General features: G+C 38.2%; 1 protein-coding gene across 3 annotated transcripts in view; it reads right to left on the reverse strand.

The window, feature by feature from the left end:
* Positions 1-18,374, reverse strand: part of DROSHA (drosha ribonuclease III) — a 115,922-nt gene that overhangs the window by 58,579 nt on the left and 38,969 nt on the right. For all 3 annotated transcript variants that reach the window (XM_034411937.2, XM_034411938.2, XM_060691129.2), the window contains 5 exons: positions 14,639-14,746; positions 12,088-12,195; positions 10,052-10,190; positions 9,481-9,541; positions 5,641-5,700 (listed from right to left, as the gene is read on the reverse strand). In XM_034411937.2, the coding sequence (XP_034267828.1) occupies positions 5,641-5,700; positions 9,481-9,541; positions 10,052-10,190; positions 12,088-12,195; positions 14,639-14,746 (476 nt within the window). The remainder of the gene's footprint in view (positions 1-5,640; positions 5,701-9,480; positions 9,542-10,051; positions 10,191-12,087; positions 12,196-14,638; positions 14,747-18,374) is intronic.

Genomic DNA, 18,374 nt, shown 5'->3' on the forward strand with positions numbered 1-18,374 from the left:
CCTTATAAAAGATCAGAAGGATCAGAGCAAAGCTAATTTCTGGGTGGGCACCAGAGCAGGAAAGTTCTTGCAAATGGGAATTGAAGCAGGCCTTTCCTACCAGATATAACAGGATGGGTAGACCTGAAGAGAGATATTTCCATAAGTAACCCAGCACCAACCTGTGAAGATCTTTGAAGCTAACTAACAGTGGCTTGAATTGCAGCGCACAGAGCAGAGGTGTCACATATGCCAAATGACCAGCACCAGGTGAAGCTTCCAAATCCTTTTCAAGTGCAGCCCCATGTAGACCACTTTGCAGTAATCCATTTAGGACTAGCGCATGGGTGACTGTGAACACCCCCTCCTCCAGTCCAGGAATGGCTGCAACAGGAATACAATACCAAATTGTGCAAAAAGACCTCCTTGCCATGGCTGCCACCTGCTCATCAAGCAGGAGCTGTGAGTCCAGAAGGACCCTCTGGCACAGAGGTTCTGCCCAAGGCGGAGCAACCCCATCTAGAACAAGACAGGGAAGTTATATAGAACCAGGGGTGCCAAAACACAAAGCTATTTGATTTTACTAAGATCGAGCTGAGGCCTGTTGTTCCTCATCCAGGCCCCAGCTTTCAGACACCAAGCAGGACTTCTACAGTATCACTTGGATGGTCCAGAGCAGAGATATATAATAGGATATTATCTGCATATTTATGATAGCCCTCCCTGAATCAATGAATAGCTTCACTTAGTAACTTCATGTAGCCAATAAAAAAAGAGAGAAGAGCACGGAGTCTACAGCAGAGGCCACTGGCTGACCTTTCTTCCTCTATAAACATTGACTGGAAGCAGCCTTGAAAAACCAGCACAGCACCCTGCTGCCCACATCTAATCCTTGCAACCAATCCAGAAGGATGCCATGATCAATGTTATTTAATTCCTGCTCCCTCTCTCTTCCTGATTAAGTGAGTAGAAAAACAGATCATACATTTGGTGTTTTCATCCAATTACTGAAGTAGAACAGGGCTGTGAAACTCGCAGCCTGCGGGCCAGATGCGCCACCTGCTGGCCACGCCCACACCCAGTTTAGCAAAGGGGGAAAAAGTCCTGATACATCACATGATGATGCCGTGACGACACGAGTTTGACACTCCTGGAGTAGAAGAAGCCACAGGGAAGTAGCTTTCATACCGCTTATTCCAGTAAAATAAGAACAAGGGTTTCTCTGCTTACTTTTTCATACTTTGTACTGTCAATAAAATATGAATCTATTGAGGGAGGGAGGGAAAGAAAGGAGGATAAGGATAAGGATAAGGATAAGGATAAGGATAAGGATAAGGATAAGGATAAGGATAAGGATAGGGAAGGCAAGGCAAAGCAAGGCAAGGCAAGGCAAGGCAGGAAGGAAGGAAGGAGGAAAGGAAGGAAGGAAGGAAGGAAGGAAGGAAGGAAGGAAGGAAGGAAGGAAGGAAGGAAGGAAGGAAGGAAGGAAGGAAGACCAAATAACAAGTTCCATGATATATTGTGGCTCTCATTAAATTCAGGAGTTTTAGTTTTAGAACAATTCTGCAAGGTACTAAAAGCTTCTTTAAAAAAAGAAGAGAGAGAAATAAATGTTAAAAGAAACAGATAAAATTGATTCTAAAAGCGCATCACTAACCTCATACATACATTAATTCCTGGAAAAAACTGACTTTAAAACATTTATTCATCCTCTTTGCATGTTTTTATAGAAATGATCGGATGAAAATGTAGAATTTCAGAGACATGGCCTAGCCACGGTTCCTTCAAAGTAAATGGCCCTGAATTCAATCTCATTATGTGGAGATTTATCTGGGAGTATATTTAACCTAATAAATCTACAGTATGAACCTAAGCAAGGTTGCTCAAAAGAATGACTGTATCTAAGGAGGATAAGACCCGTTTCTCAAATAATTTTACAGATTCAAGCTTCATGCTTTTAGAGTAGATTTGGAGGATTTGTGTCAGCTGTGGAAAGTCCAAAGTAAGCAGTCTTAGCTTTTGACAAAAAAAAAAAAAAAAGTCCTGAGGAACTTGTAGTCACTCCATAGTTTTCTGCATCTCTATGCTGTTGTGCCATGATTGACTGATATTTGCAGCCCAAGACTGGTAGCATCAGAGTAACATTGTTGTGAAGCAGTGGGACTTTGGTGAGAGGACAGATTCCCTTGCTGAGAGGCAAGGAGATGCTTATGAAAAGAATTTAACTGTGAGTTTGCAGTGTGATGGGAAGATCTTTTGCAGATTAAATTCCCTCGGGCCAGAGATGTTCTCCGTGTTTGCCTGTCTGATCTTCCTCTTCAGTAAATAGGCATCAGAGCTGTGCTTTTGATTTCAGAAACGTTGTGGTGAGGATTCTACTGTATGTGATTCACAGAAATGACATTAGAAGAAGTTACATGTTCACCGTGCCGATTTTCAAATCTCAAGAAAATAAATGAAAAAAAAAGTACTCTGTAATCCAAAATAGTACAACATGGCAATATGTGATGGCATGAGATAAATCAGCTGTCATTCAAAATATATTATTTTTAGGATTTTTTTTTTTAAATTTAATACAAAAAAAAAAAAAAGCTCCAAACTATACTCCTTCAAAGTAGTTGTTAGAAGGCATTAATAGTGGCAGGTTTTTTTCTCCTTTATCTGTAATGCTGCAATATTTTTAGAGTCTCTTTTTAAATAAAACAACTACTTTTCCTAACACAGCTGAGATCTGAAATTGGTTTTGAAAGCTGTTACCTCAGGTTTTTATTTTTTTTATACTGCCTTCTCTCACAAATAACACTTATCAAGAAAATGGCTGCTGTTTTCACTAAGCTATGAAAAGTCAATTTTATGGGGATTTTTTTTTTTTTTTTGGTCATTTTTCAGTACTTTGAAAAACATACAAAGCCAAAATGATTGAGTGATCATCCATTAACTGGAAGGAACTTAGTGATCTTAGTGATTTATTTTTTTAAAAAAACTGTGAATATATATATGTGATTGCCTGCTCCTAAAAAGGCAGAATGCCAAGCTTGCCTTTATGAGGTCAGGATTAATGAATAACAGACTTTGAAAGGGAAGAAATGTTTCGAGATTTACTTGGAAACTCACATCATGCTTGAAATTATAGGCAGAAAGATCAAGGAGTACTATGACAAGATGACGAAACCCATCTCAAAAGATGTATATCTTTTATTTGATGGCTATAAACTTAGAAGCATTTTGGTCCTAAACTAGCCACTGCTCAGAACAGTTGTGAGGAATTCTAAATTACATTTAATGGAACAAAAATATGAGCCTTTTACTTCACTCTAGTACGCTTTTGGGTCCAAATATGGTGTTAAACTTCAGAAATATCTATGGACTTCTCTTATTCTCCTCTATAGTAACATCCAAAAAACGTAACATAGCAATTACTCTGAAACTAATGGATGGAAGAAATGAGCCAATAAAAAAGGGGCAAGGCAAAAACCCAATACTTGGGAAGTATCCCATTGGGATAATAAGTAGACTTCTTGAGTCTTCTAATACTCTTCAGCTTTAGGCATTTCAAAAACAGGCACTAATCTCCAATTGTAGGTTACTAGTTTAAGGAGACTGGAAGAGAAAGGAGATATTTTAAAAATATTTTTAAAAAGAAAAAAAAGAAATGCATGAAGGCCAGGAGATAATAAAGGATCTTCATTTTACCTGTGTTATTCCAGCCACTAAGGAAATAACAGCAATATGAGTGGAAGACTTGGCTCAGTTACAATTTGGGTTTAGTATCATGTCTAAATGACAAAATAACAGAGTTGGAAGGGACCTTAGAGGTCTTCTAATCTGATCCCTTGCTCAGGCAGGAAGCCCTCTACCATTTTGACAAATGGTTGTCCAATCTCTTCTTAAAACCAGTGTTGGAGCACCCATAACATCTGGAAGCAAGTCATTCCACTGATTAATTGTTCTAACTGTCAGGAAATTTTCTCCTTAGTTCAAGGTTGGTTTTCTCCTTGATTAGTTTCCATCCATTGCTTCTTGTCCTGCCCTCAAGTACTTTGAAGAATATGCTACCGGTTCAGGGCAGTTCGCTGGAACCGGTAGTGAAAATGCCACTGGTCCGCCTGAATCGGTAGTAAAAAAATGCTTTAAAAAGTAAAAAAAAAAGTTCTGACAATCATGCGGTACAGCTGATCATTTGAACTTTTTTTTAAAAAAAATTAAGCATTTTTTTTTACTACCGGCTCAGGCAATAGGTAGTAAAAAAAATGCTTAATTTTTTTTAAAAAAAAAAGTAAAAAAAAAAGTTAAAAAAAAGGTCCGACAATCAGCTGTGACGCACGATGGTTTTTTTTTTTGTTTTGTTTTTTACTTTTTAAGCTCTCTGTGACTCTGTGAGGTTTCTGCTTGTTGCAGGGACCATTTTGTGTGAAGTCCAGCTGCTTTTGCATTGTGTGTGAGTCAGTTATGTAGCTATTGTGTTTTTTTTGTGTAAAATGTGATAGTTGGTATTCCCGGTCACATGACCCAGTTGCACCCAGCCAGTCACGATACCAAGCCACGCCCACCCAGTCACATGACCGCCAAGCCACACCCACCAAGCCACATCCACAGAACCAGTAGGGGAAAAAAATGAATTTCACCACTGGTTGACCCCCTCTTCTTTATAGCAGTCCCTTAGATATTGCCATATCACCCCTAATCCTTCTTTTCATTAAACTAGACATAACCAATCCCCCAACTGTTTTTTTTATATGTTTTAGTCTCCAGTCCCTAATCATCTTTGTTCCTCTGCACTCTTCTAGAGTCTCAACATCCTTTTTGTATCGTGGCGACCAAAACTGGATAGTCCAAGTTGGTCTTACCAAAGCATTATAAAGTGGTACTAACATGGTTGTATTTTAGCATCAGATCTTCCCTCTCTTTATAAAAGAAAATCAACTTTTGGGTACATTTTAAAATGAATCCAACTCTTTCTATGATCATTCCTTGAAACAGTCAGGATATTTAAGGGAAGCCTACTTTTTAATTCAACTATTTGCTGGATCATCCTAACAAAATTCCAACAGTTGACAAGTATAGTATTTGTGACAGTATTTAGACAGAGACCTAGGTCAATTCAGAATATAGGCCCAACTAGATTTGGAGACACTTGGTTCATTAGACAAGTTGAGGGAAAATGCACTTGGTGCTTCAATCAATGAAAGGGTGGGGCAGGGCAGAAGTAATGCTAGGCAAATCCCTGTCTAACAGTTTCCGTTTCCTATCTCTAAGGGAAAATGACAATACTCAAAATACGTAAACTCAACTCAAAATATGCCAAAAGGCATATGTACAATTAAGTGCTTGGCACATCAGAAATACTGCATAATTTTGAAAAAGGTACAGATTTGGAGGTCGGTAAGTTTTCTTGTTAAAAATGATGAAGTCATACAAAAAAAATATCACTGGCCAGAGATGTATTGTATAGGTTTAAAAACAGGGTTGGACCACATTTCCCCCTCTAATTTAGTTAGTTATATTCCAAGTCTCCCACAACCAACACAAAAAGGTATGGTAGAATTTGTTGCTGTACAGCACCTTTTGAGGGCTGCCTTTCTGTTCTCAGTGACTAAATGGGGTTAAGAGATGAGAAAAGGATGATTTATTGCCTGGCAGAACCAGAACGCAAACACTTACCTAGTTAAAAACTCAACCACAGCATCTCCCAAAAATTCCAAGCGTTCGTTGTGGTTAATCCTGCAAAGGAATGCAAAGACGATTAAGAGTGGTTCTTGCACCCTTAAGTGACACTGCTGATGGAAAACAGCTACCCATCACTTCTTTGGGCAATAAGCAGAAAAAGTTAGCCTCCTGCAGTTTTTCTTTCGGAATGCTGAATTCCCGATGCACAACAGTGAATATCTGGGCTTCTCCTCCGCCATACAAAAGCCACAGGCGGCCTGAAAGGTAATAAGGCAGATTATAATTTTGTGTTGACTGATTAGTAAAAGAGAGGATAATGACGTGCAAAAGCCTGCTGCGAGGGACTTTTCCGTGTGCTGTTATGCCTGTCAATGATTTAAAAGAAATGCCTCCCCCTAGGCTATCTATAGACTCTTGGTGCCAGGCACACGAAAAAGAAAAGCACCTCGCAGGGAGCGCGCCGTTTCTTGAAACAGCTATAATAGCGAGCCTGACCCTTCGTCTTCTTTAGCGGTTTTATTCTCTAGGTACAAGCAGGATTACAGTTTACAAGGGGACTACATGCTTTGCATGCAAAACATTACATATTCAATCCTTAGCATTTCTCTCTAGAAAAGAACTACTGCCTGAGACTTTGGAAATAGTCGCTGGGCTGTGTAGAAAATGCAGTATTGAAATAGATGGACCCAACGACCTGAAAGGAAGGAAGTTTTCCCTACATTTCTACATAGGTGCTTGCACAGTTCTTAGAAGTATCCTTGCCCTTTGAACAAGAAGGAAACAGTCAGACCTACAGCCAAAGAGATCAACAGGCCTCTAAATATTATTGTGCAGGAAAGCAAAATACTGAAGCAGGACTGGGAGATATTTCTCCCCCCCCCCAAAAAAAAATTGCCATTGGTAATCAGAAATTCAATTATGGTAATCGGGAAAAAATATGGTCAATTCATAGTAATAATATATTTTTAAACGTCTGATACGGCTAGATAGCTAACTAGGCAATCACTTGCAAAATAGGATTACTTCTTCCATCAGATTCCAAAAGTGGCATCATGGCTTGAGGGTACAGATAATAAACACATATACTGTTTATACTGCAATAAACACATATACTGTAGGTCCAGCTTTCTGCTATTTCACTATAAGATTCCTTGGGTAGCAGGTGAATAGCTTCTGGTACCCACAATTAACTAGCAAAACCAGCTGAAATATGTAGATCCAAGATGGTCATATGAAAAATAACACATGGAGCTGGGGAAAGGCATGTGAAAAATAAATAAACCAAAAATTCAATCTAGATCTTCTGGCATCATCGTTTTGAGAGAAAGATGATGATCGTTCCTGGTGGCATTCAAGACAGGGAAGTTTAATGAAGGATGGGAATGAGTTTTTCATGAAAAGCGCTGCCCCAAATCCACTGCCAGATATTGTCAATGAAACAAATCTAAATGGATCACTATTTGGATTCAATGTATGGTAGTTTCCAATGCAACTAAGAAGTAGATTTTAAAAAAACAAACAAACAAACAAACAAAACTGAGATAGCACAGGTCCTTACCCTGCCCCATGATTAGTATCAATACTTTGCAGACCGTATGTAAGAATTCAGTCTTAAATGTCACAGTTTAAGCACAGCCAGGGCCCTACATTAAGATTTGGATGCACACCTATTTATGGTATACATCTCACTTGTATATTACACATACCAGATCTCTTTCTTTCTCTCTCTCCCCACACATACATACAGAGAAAGATTAAAAGTAATTAAGTACAGATTGAATTTAATTAAGAATGAGGGGAGGGAATAAAGATTTGATACAAATATACTATACTTTTCTGTGGAGAAAAAAGAGAACAAACACCATCAAAATAACTCCACAGTAGTATATATGACACTGCTGTAATTGCACAGTATTGTCAGATATAGCCTAAGAATGATACACAATCTATAAAATTCAGCTCTCCACACGAACTGAAAGGCAGGGTTACCATTAAATTCTGAATTGTAAACATTTCTGGAAAATGTTCCTATGCTATATGGATATGATTGGTCTGCACAAGTATTTGGGCTATAATACTTTATGAGAAATCTATTATACTTTATGAAGTTTGAGCATATGAAGAAAACTAATGACATTTAAAGAAAGTAAAAACTGATCTGAAGAAAAATATCTTTATCGGATATTGGAAAAAATAAGCAATAAAGAAATAATATGAAATTGTAATGTGCTTTGCTATCTTAATTATTTAGAATAAAAAGCAAACTCCATATAACTTTGAAATTGTCAGGCCTGCCTGAAATAGAAATTTCCCATGGAATATATCAGCACTGGAATATCCTCTAGCCCCCGTAAGTCATAAGAAAAGAAGGTCCAGGAGCATCATTCTACAGCAGGACCACCCGGCTATACTGACTGATGATCTTTATCACCGCACAGTTTGACAGTGAACATGGAACTCCTTTGAAGTCCATCTCAAAAACACAATTGGCTAAAAGCAGTGTTCCATGTATTGACTGGTGCTAGTCACTATTTTATTTTATTTTATTTATTATTTTATTTTATTTTATTTTATTTTATTTTATTTTATTTATTTATTTATTTATTTATTTATTTATTTATTTATTTAATATTTTATTTTATTTATTTTATTTTATTATTTTTTTATTTTATTCTATTTTTTCATTCATTCATTCATTATGCCGCTCACCTCCCCTATAAGCTTACAAGTTAAAAAATACCGTAAGTAAAAATTATTTAAATATTTAAACATTAAAACTGCATGGATTATGATTTTAAAACTATACTGAAACCAGAACCAAGAGACAGATACGATGAGGGTAACATTTCTTACCGCATCAACCACCTCCAGCAGTGAATGCTCACTTCGGGGGCCCAGGCCAACAGCAAAGCAGAGTTTGATATCCTTCCAGAAGGCCAAAATGGTGGGAGTATTATGTTCGCATTACACTTATGCGGTTCTACCCCATATTGGTTACCAACAGATTTCTAGTTGCAATTCAAAGGGATAATTTTGATTTATAGAGCCGTATGTGACTTGGCACCTTCAGGACTGCCTATTTCAACTAGAGTTCATTCTTTCCTCTCTCTCACCAGCTATAAATGTCACATAGTTGATAGCCCTGCCTAGTTAGACCTCTCAGACAGTGGTGGGTTTTACTTACCTTTGTTACCGGTTCGCTTACTTCTGCGCATGCGCAGAGCGTATTTGATGATGTCCTGGCAGGTGGGTGGAGCCTCCCACCGCCGCTACTACCGGTTCGCCCAAACTGGGGCGAACTGGTAGCAACCCAGCACTGCTCTCAGACCAGAATTTCTCGGCAGTTGAAAACATAATATTACTTATTAAATGATGGTTGGACTTCAGGACTAGGGCCATTAGCCAGAAATTTTGATGTACTTTGAATATTTGAAACAGTACAAAATATTAGAATTGACAATGAAAATATTGAAGTGGTGGATAGTTTCTGCCTTTTAGGATCAACTAACAATAATAAAGCCAACAATCAGTCAAAAAATAAACCACAAACTAGCTCTTGGTAGATTTTACTTGAATCTGACCGCTGAGTTGCAAATCTTAGTTTGTACGAAACCAGCTGTCCTTCTGCATTTGTGAACTTGTATCTTCTCCAGCGTTTTATACCATGTGCTCTCTCATTGTAAATGCACCATGTTCCTATTAATTCAACTGAAATTCTGGAGACTTGTTCACATCAGAGTTAATGCAAGCATTACATAATGTGAATATCACTGCCAGACACTTGTAATGCATCCTTCTTATGCCCAGTGGGGGAAAAAATGTTTATACACATACCTGGAAGGAGTTGGATCATCTTGACCAAGACGTGACATAATATTGATCAAAGTATTTATACCTGTAAAATACAATATCACATTTAAAAATGTATTCATATATTCAATATTGTAGCTTCCTTTCAGTCTGGTAAAATAATTTCCTCTGGTCTAATGTACAGTAGTACCTCGATACTCATTGTTAGTTGGTTCTAAGAGGTTCAATCAGTACCAAAAATGATGAGTATCGAATGAATTTTTCCTATAAGAAATAATGTAGTGAGTCACAAAGCCACCAACATCGACAAATTCTAGCTAGCTTGTGTGTTGAGTACCAAACAAATGATGAGTACCAGGACAAAATTTCCGTGTCAAAATGCGTTGAGTACCAAATTTGGTGAGTTTCAAAGCAGTTGAGTACCAAGGTACCACTGTAGTCTGATAATTACAGGGGGGATATTTATGAAGAAACAATAAACGTTTTGCTTCTCCAACTTGCTTTTTAAAAAAGGTTCAAATGAAGAACTCTTGCAAGCAACTTCGATGCTCACATCAGAGGAGGAAATGGCAACAGGAAAGACAATCACACTGACCTTTCTTCCTCATATGCATATGGTGAACTTTCCTATCCCCATATTTGGGTTGCCGAATCCCACAATTTGATAAGGAATTTCTGGCATGGTCTGGATTCATTCCAAAGTTCAAATGATGGCTTGGGTGAGTCATAGCAAGCTAAAAAGCAGAATTCCAAAATCAAACTGAAACACAACAAACAATGTTCATTCAAGTTCTAATGTTCAGTGAAACCCCAGGGAAATTTAACTATCGTATTTTTCGGAGTATAAGACACACCGGAGTATAAGACGCACCTTAGTTTTTGGAGAGGAAAATAAGAAAAAAGTTGATTGGCAGGTGGATCGGCCTCCCAGAATACCCCCAATCAGCTGTTCCCAGAGTTGAATTTCAGCAACAGGTTCCTTGGTTGTGAGCTCTGTGTCTTGCTTTTTTTTCTGCCTTTGAAACTTCTGAAACTCTGTTTCAGAAAAAACTTTCTTTTCTGCCTCTGAAAGCTTCCAAAACAGATCTTCAGAAAAAAAAAGCCTCTGAAGCTCTGTTTGGGGGCTTCTTTTCTGAAGCTTCATTTCTGATGCTTTTTTCAGCCTCTGAAACCTCCGTTTGAAAAGCTGGGTGGGGCTACATTCAGAGTATAAGACGCACCCAGATTTTCACCTTCTTTTTTTGGAGAAAAAGGTGCATCTTATACTCTGAAAAATACGGTAGGTTTAGTGTCAGGAGTGAGCCATTCGTGGTTTTCCAAATGTTGTTGGAAGTGTTTTATCTAGCTAAGTGAAAGAAATTCTTATCTGCCCTCCCCAATCCTGACAAAAGAAAGCTAGTGATATATAGGTATTAAAAGCACATTTCTCTCTTCTTGTGTAACAAACCCTCATTATTTGATATGATAATCTTACAGGCAAATATACTATGTTAAATGTATAATTATAATACACTGTAATTCTGCTGTGAGAATCTAATTGCTGAATCTAACTCTGATTTTAGTTTCTGTTTTTTGTAAAGAGTTCAAGTATGATAGTATCTGTGAAATGCTATGCATGACAATTCAGAAGGAAGCCCCACTGTGCCCAGTAAGCTTCCTTTCAGATACCTGGGCTTACGTTTAGGTATTCAGCCCAAGAGCTTCTTATATTTTATGTTACATTGTGTTTCATCATCACCAGGATATTTATGTACTTCTTTGTTCATTTTGCAACATTTGTAAACACTGTGATCAATTATGTCAGTAGACGATGAACCACAAAGTAGAATTAAACAGAATAAAATAATGAGGTGATCATTAAAATAATAAACTCTTTGCAGACCCATTATCAATACTGGTCGAAAGCACAGTGGAAAAAATTTATTTTAATTGCCTTTGAAAATGGAAGGAGAGGACCAGACATATTTCTGGGGAAAGAACCATATTTTTCAGACTATAAGACGCACTGGAGTATAAGACGCACCAAGATTTTGAAGAGGAAAACAAGAAAAAAAATAGTTTTTGGCCTCCACGTCAGTGGTGGGTTCTAATCAGTTTTACCACCGGTTCGCATCGCTCACGCGCTTTGCATGCGATCACCGCAAAGTGCGAAACCTGCGCTTCACGCAAGCGCATTGAGAAAAAAAATAGCTGAGACATGGCAATCCCCTCTGCCGCGCCTTATAGCTGACCGAAAAACAAACGAAATAAAGGTAGGTATAGCATGGGGGCGAGGGCCCAAATGACATTCAGAGAGAACTGGTTCGCTCTCCTATGAAGACTTCCACTACTGGCTCTCCGGGACCGGGGAGAACTGGTAGCAACCCACCACTGCTCCACGTGTCCGGTTTTTTTCCTCCCCGGCCCCAGGACCACTCTGCAGGCCTCCCAAACCCTCTGTGCACCCCATTTTTGCAAAAAACAGGCCACACATTTGGAGGGCACTCGTATTTGCGCAAATGGATTTAAACAGCAATAAGACATATATTGGTATAAAATGTATACCAATACATTTCTTTCCTGTTCTCTTCATTTTATCCCAACTTAGTACAGTAGTCCTATTGAAGTATATGATTGTCAACATGAGCTCACCTGCAATAAACACCGGTCGTTAAAAGTGTAGCCTATTAGTCTGTCCAAATGCATCAAACACTGATGGTAACGGATGTGGTGTGTTAGGACAGGAAGCATCATGGCATGCTAGAGAAAGAATCATCACAATTCACGCTAGAAAATCCTTGAATACAACAAGATCCTTAAACACTGCTTTTAGCTACTACTTTACATTCATAATATACACTGCAGCTATTATAAGCACTTTCATAATTTTTACAAAGGCTTTGAAAGAGAGCAATACATTATACCCATGCTGCATAAGGGATATGTGTGTGAGAAAGCAAGGAGAACTAAGTTTTTACATTATCTAGTAAATTAGTGGGTACAGATCAATCTTAGATATGGGAGTTCATTGCTTACCTCTTTATCTGCTTAAATTAAATTCAAAGTGTAACAATCAATTCTCAGAGCTGTCCAATAAAATGTTATTTTTAATTCACTCTCCCCCCCCACTTTTACAGAAGATAAAAATGATGAAGTATAGAATTTATCTAAATCATACAGTATATCCATGATAACAGCCACTTGAGTGGAACTCTAAAGCTTTTGTGTATTGATCTAACGCAGGGTTGTCAAACTTGCAGCCTGCGGGGTCGGGTGCATCATGCGTCGGCCACACCTACATCCAGTTCAGTGAAGGGGGAAAAAGTCATGATACCTCACGTGATGACACCATGACAATGCGAGTTTTCCATTAACCAGTTCTGGTTTATGGAAACCAGAACTGATAGGCACACAGGTTTAGAAAGGAGGAAAACAGAACATCACTGACTGTAAAACTAAATGTTTTTATACATATACACATACTCAATCATAGCAAATAATATTTTGGATAATTAACAGACATAGGGCTTCTAAATCAAGGGAAGCAATAGTCTGTATTAGTGAGACCGCCTTATTGAATACTGTGTCAAATTCTTTAAAAAGTATTCAGACAAACTGGAATATAAAAATACAACAATAAATTGATTAGGAGGTCTGGAAAGTCTTATGAGAAGAGATAAAAGGAACTGAGAATGTTTAGCTTTGAGGAGAAAAGAAGGGGGAAGCGATAGCAGTTTTCAGAAGATGTTAATCAGAAGATGGTCAAGACCTTCATCATTCAAGCAATCTAGAACCCAGGCCAAGTTGGAGTTTGGATAACACCAGGAATTATTCATTTACAAGGAGCAATCCACTGTAGAGCAGAGAGGATCTCTTCAGTGCCTCTCCATGGAGGTTCTCAGGAGAACTAGCAAGGTGGGGAGAGAAGAGCTTTTGAGATGCAGCTCATATGTCTAAACCCCTAAGTTCTTCACTTGCCTTGTTGTGCTGTCTGTCCAAGGGCAGTGAAAATGAAAAGCAGTATGTTATTTACTGAAATCCTTACTGTGAAAACTCTGCAACCATCATGCCCAGGGACCATGCCGCAGGTATTTTGTTAGCAGCATGTTGAACACAGGGACATTTCAAATTTATTAAATTGAAACTCTAATCCTGAACCAATCTATTCCACTGGGCAAGAAAGAAAAATACTACACCAATAACTTTCAACTACTCTGTAATGTGCTCGGGCTCACAGTCTCACTACATACTTAATTGCATCCAATCGCTTTTTAATCTGGCAGAAAACAGCATAGATATCAGTATGATACACATAGATAATAGATACACATACAATAGAGAGACACAGACACACACATACATGTAAAGATACTCCGTCTCCTTTGACATCTTGGGGGAATACATGAATATATTATATGGGTATATTTTATCTAGTTTTCTCTCAAAAACCATGGATTCTGCAATAGAGCAGATCCATTGCCATTTGGTACGTTGCTGTCCTTCACAATAAAAAGAACAAGAACATTTCAGTGTATAAGCTGCAAAGGATTTCAAGGCCATGAACAATGTAAGTGCTAAAAGAAAGAAAGATGCTGTTTGACATGGATTTTGCATTAGAACATTTATTCCACAAAAACAAAAGCTACATATAAAAAGAAAAACATCGGAGGACGGGGAGGGATAATAGCACTGATACCAATTCCACTTTGTACATCTCAGTTTCAAAGTAACCAAGAATAATAAAAATAAAAAGATAGTTAAGCATGATTGAGAATCCTTCTTGTTCAAAATTTCACTTGTGAAGTTCTGCTTTCATATACATTTTTCCCTCCTATTGCCTGCTGTGGGACGGTCCAGAAATGAGTATATGTGCCTTATATCTCCACTTTTCTGAAGTTTGATTATGTGACAACAAATTGGTCACAACTCAATGGTTTATGAGCAGCCATATAGATGTTCTTTAGGACTATTCTGAAAGGAAATGGAATGATGAGTACCCTATGCAAAACCTTCTGTTTACGTCAGAAAAAAAATGCAAGAAATACTCGGGTTCTCCAGGATTAGATCCGCAATAGTAGATTTGTTGAATTTTGAGAGTTTGGGAGCCATGCTCCTCCTCATTTGTATTCCACAGGTTTGAAAGAGCCTTAGTTAAAACTGACTTTCACCATCCCCTAGGAAGACAAAAGGAACTTCAACTCACCTGACAGACATCAGAACGAATTCCCGTCTTCCAGAATCCTTGGCTGCTCAGCTCAACCGTTACTTCCCGCCGCATGGTATTCTTCTGTCTGATTTTTTGCAGGGCTTCCTTTAGAGAAAGAAAAAGAGAACGGTATTTTGCTAAGGAATCAACATCCCCTTGAATTTGTGGAAAACTTGAGTCTTGATGAGGAAACATCCTTCATCTGTTCTTTGGAATCTCACAATGGAATTATCAGTGAAATCAAAAAATATAACTGAGAGCTTGGTCTAATGGCAACATAGGACAACCCACTCTAACACATCTTAGGAGAAAGGATAAATAGGAATGGGTTTATTACTGCCACAATCTGGCATACAAATATGCAGAACCAGGAAGGGCTGGTGGAAACCCTTGAAATTAGGACTGGATGCATCCAAATGGTACACTGTCTTACAGGAAAAAACAAACAGGCTGTGATGAAGGAAAAGATACATCACAAAATATTTCCTATATTATGTGTGCCTTGAAAAAAATATCTGCTGCCTCAGCATCTGTTTGCCTCACAACCTCCATACTCGTCACTTTGCCAGCTCCCAGTAAGGCAGTTAAGAAGAAAAGAAAGAAGCATCTGTTCTAATGTACTTGGGGATACACTGAATTTTAGAAGGGAAATAGTTCAGCTGCTGGTTTTCTTGCAAACCCATCTCGTTCTTCTCAATAAATCTTGCTAAAGAGATTCTTTGAGAATTGTGCTGGAAAAAGAATTGCTTTCAGTTTAGGCAGATGCTAAAGAGCCCCACAGAGGGCAGGATTCCCACCATAGAACTACTTATTATAGAGGGTTATAAAAAGAAGTTCCTGCAAGCACAAATCCACATGTGCAAATCACAGACACCACAATGAAGAATAATGAGGACAAGCAAGTCTTTAGATGTCTCTTTATCTTGCTGAAATCTTTCTACGGTAGGCTTCTGTTAAAGCGACTGCCTTAAGACCCCCGAGTACATCCATGAGAGAAACAAAACAAAACAAAACAAAACAAAACAAATGAAGCAGAGACATTTTCAGGAAGCAACCAGTCGGCTCAGGTGATAAAAATCTAGAAACAGAGATTTACACCGCAGGGTGATAAATGTCAAAGCAGCACTCCTTCTCTCTTTCTGGTTTGCAGTGAAATGTAATCACCCACAAATCCTATCTGCTATAATTTTAACAATAACGTGTCCATTATTCCCTAGAAAGAAATTTCTTCTTTTCTTTTAATAAAAAAAGTTCTTGTCTTCCATTTGTTCTACACTGCAGCAATGAAAGGCTTCTGTAAAGTTGAAAGTATTGTACAGTATTAAAACAACAACAACAAAAAATAGTTCTTGTCTGTCCAAACCATGGGGCAGGTTTATTAGTAGGGCATGGACCTTCCCACTTAAGAAAGGAAGCCAAAAGTTGATTTTGCAAGACTCTAAAGCTTGTAACCCCCTGAAGGCCAACCCAACTGGAATGTTGACACTTGGCTGTGCGAGGCTGCTAAAACATTAATTGGAAGAAGTGCCATTGCATAGAGGTTTTTTTCTGAGTAAATATCTTTAGGTTTACACTATGTGATTAAAAAAAAATAAAGCGTGAACAGGTTCCCTATTTTTCCAGTACAAAACTACTTAGCAGTACAGTAATGTCATTTTTTTTTTAAAAAAAGAGACAATGTTTTGCTTTTTTAAAAAAAGGAACATGACATTTTCTGTCTCCTTCCTTCCCCTTTTGCTCTCCCCATCTCAAATCCATGAAGTTGTCACGTTATTATTTTCTAACCATGCTTTTAGTGTAGAATTTTCTGTTTGTATGGGTGAGATGCCAGAATTTCAAGATTAGATCTGGCTACCTTAGTATGCGGTCTCTCAGCCTTGACCAAGTCCATAAATACACCTCCTTCTTAATTGGAGATACATTTTAAGAGTCGTTAAGTGGTATAGGAGAGCATTCTGGTTTTAAAAGGAAATGTGAGGTTGCAACATTTTACAAGTAATGTATGATAGATAATAGGATTCTGCAATTAAAAGGAAACCCAGGTTGGATGTATGACAGCTATTACATTGCCTAAAGCAACTCCTTTTCTTGTTCAGAAGATGTAAATACTATGGAAGTGAATTTTAATGTCCTTGGGCTCTAGGATATTTCACACAGGCATATCACAAGCACTGAGTACAGCAACAAGTCTTATGATTTGGTTAAAGGGATTGAGCTATCAGCAGCAATTCTTTGTCTGCTCAAATGCAACCCCCTTTTTTTTTACTGATAGAACTCATGGGCTTAATTGTGATTTACTGAATTGAGCAATCAAAGATTGAAACTAAAGCAATGGTGGGCTGCTCCTGGTTCTATAGAACCAGTAGTAAAATCAGTGGGAGGCTCCGCCCACCTTCCACGACATCATAATGGGTGATCTGTGCATGTGCACGCTCCCGTTGCGAACCAGTAGTAAAGGTAAGTAGAACCCACGCCTGAACTAAAGGTACTCCCCGACTTACAACCGTTCATATAAACACTATTCAAAGTAACAACTGAGTTGAAACAGGGAATTATGACTAGTTCTTGTGCTTATTACCGCAGCATCGTGGCATCCTCGCACTCACATAACCAAAATTCGAGGTCTTGACAACCAGCATGTATTTACAATAGTTGCCGTATCCCAAGGTCACACGATCGCAATATACAACTTTCCCAGGAGAAAGCAACGTCGATGGAAAAAACTGGGTTTGCTGAACAACCACATCATTTGCTTAACGGCCATGGTGATTTGTTTAACAACTACAGAAAAATGGTTGTAAAATCAGGCACAATTCACTTAACGATCACATTGCTTAATGACAGAAGTTCCAACTGCGGTCATAAATTGAGGAATACCGTACATTTTAGTACTGTGCATTTCTATCATCTCCTAAGAATTGCAAACAGCTCATATAATGGAAGAAATGTGGCTCATGGACAAAACTAAAATTAATCAGATTAGACAATTCTGAGTTGATGGACCAGTGATCTCATTTATACAACATAGCTTCCTGAATCCCTAGAAAACAACTACTATTATTTTAGAATATTCTAATATATTTTGATATATCAAAAGATCCCCAAAATTGCAGAAGCCATACGCAGTCCTTGGGTAGTTTATTATTTACTAATTTTCATCCTCTCTATCCCCACTTTCCACTCATAAGACTTTCTGCAGCTAAAATAATAATAATGAATACCCATATTAAATTAAAAAGTTAGTAATTTTAAGTAAATAGTAATTAGTAAGGTTAGTAAAAGAGCTGTGGTGGCACAGTTATTAGAATGCAGTATTGCAGGCTAACTCAGCCGACTGCCAGCAGTTCGATTCTCACTGGCTCAAGGTTGACTCAGCCTTCCATCCTTTTGAGGTCGGTAAAATCAGGACCCAGATTGGGGGTCAATATGCTGACTCTGAAAACCGCTTAGAGAGGGCTGTAAAGCACTATGGAGCTATATAAGTGCTATTGCTAGTAATGAAACTTGAAAAACCTGGCTTTTGTGCATACAAGTGAATTACAGTAAATTACATTTTTTAAAAACCCAGTATTCTTCCCAAGAACCCCCAAAGCAAGCAGACACTAGCTTTACTCCCTTAAAATTGCCAACTGCCCTCCTCCCTGTCTATCTCTCGCAAACATCTCTTTGCATCTTCAACCAGAATACAGAATACTGTACCTTCTAGCTGTAAAAATTTTCTAGTTCAGACTCA

Source organism: Pantherophis guttatus, chromosome 3 (assembly GCF_059756535.1).
Source record: "Pantherophis guttatus breed Tessera chromosome 3, ASM5975653v1, whole genome shotgun sequence".
Lineage (NCBI taxonomy): Eukaryota > Metazoa > Chordata > Lepidosauria > Squamata > Colubridae > Pantherophis > Pantherophis guttatus.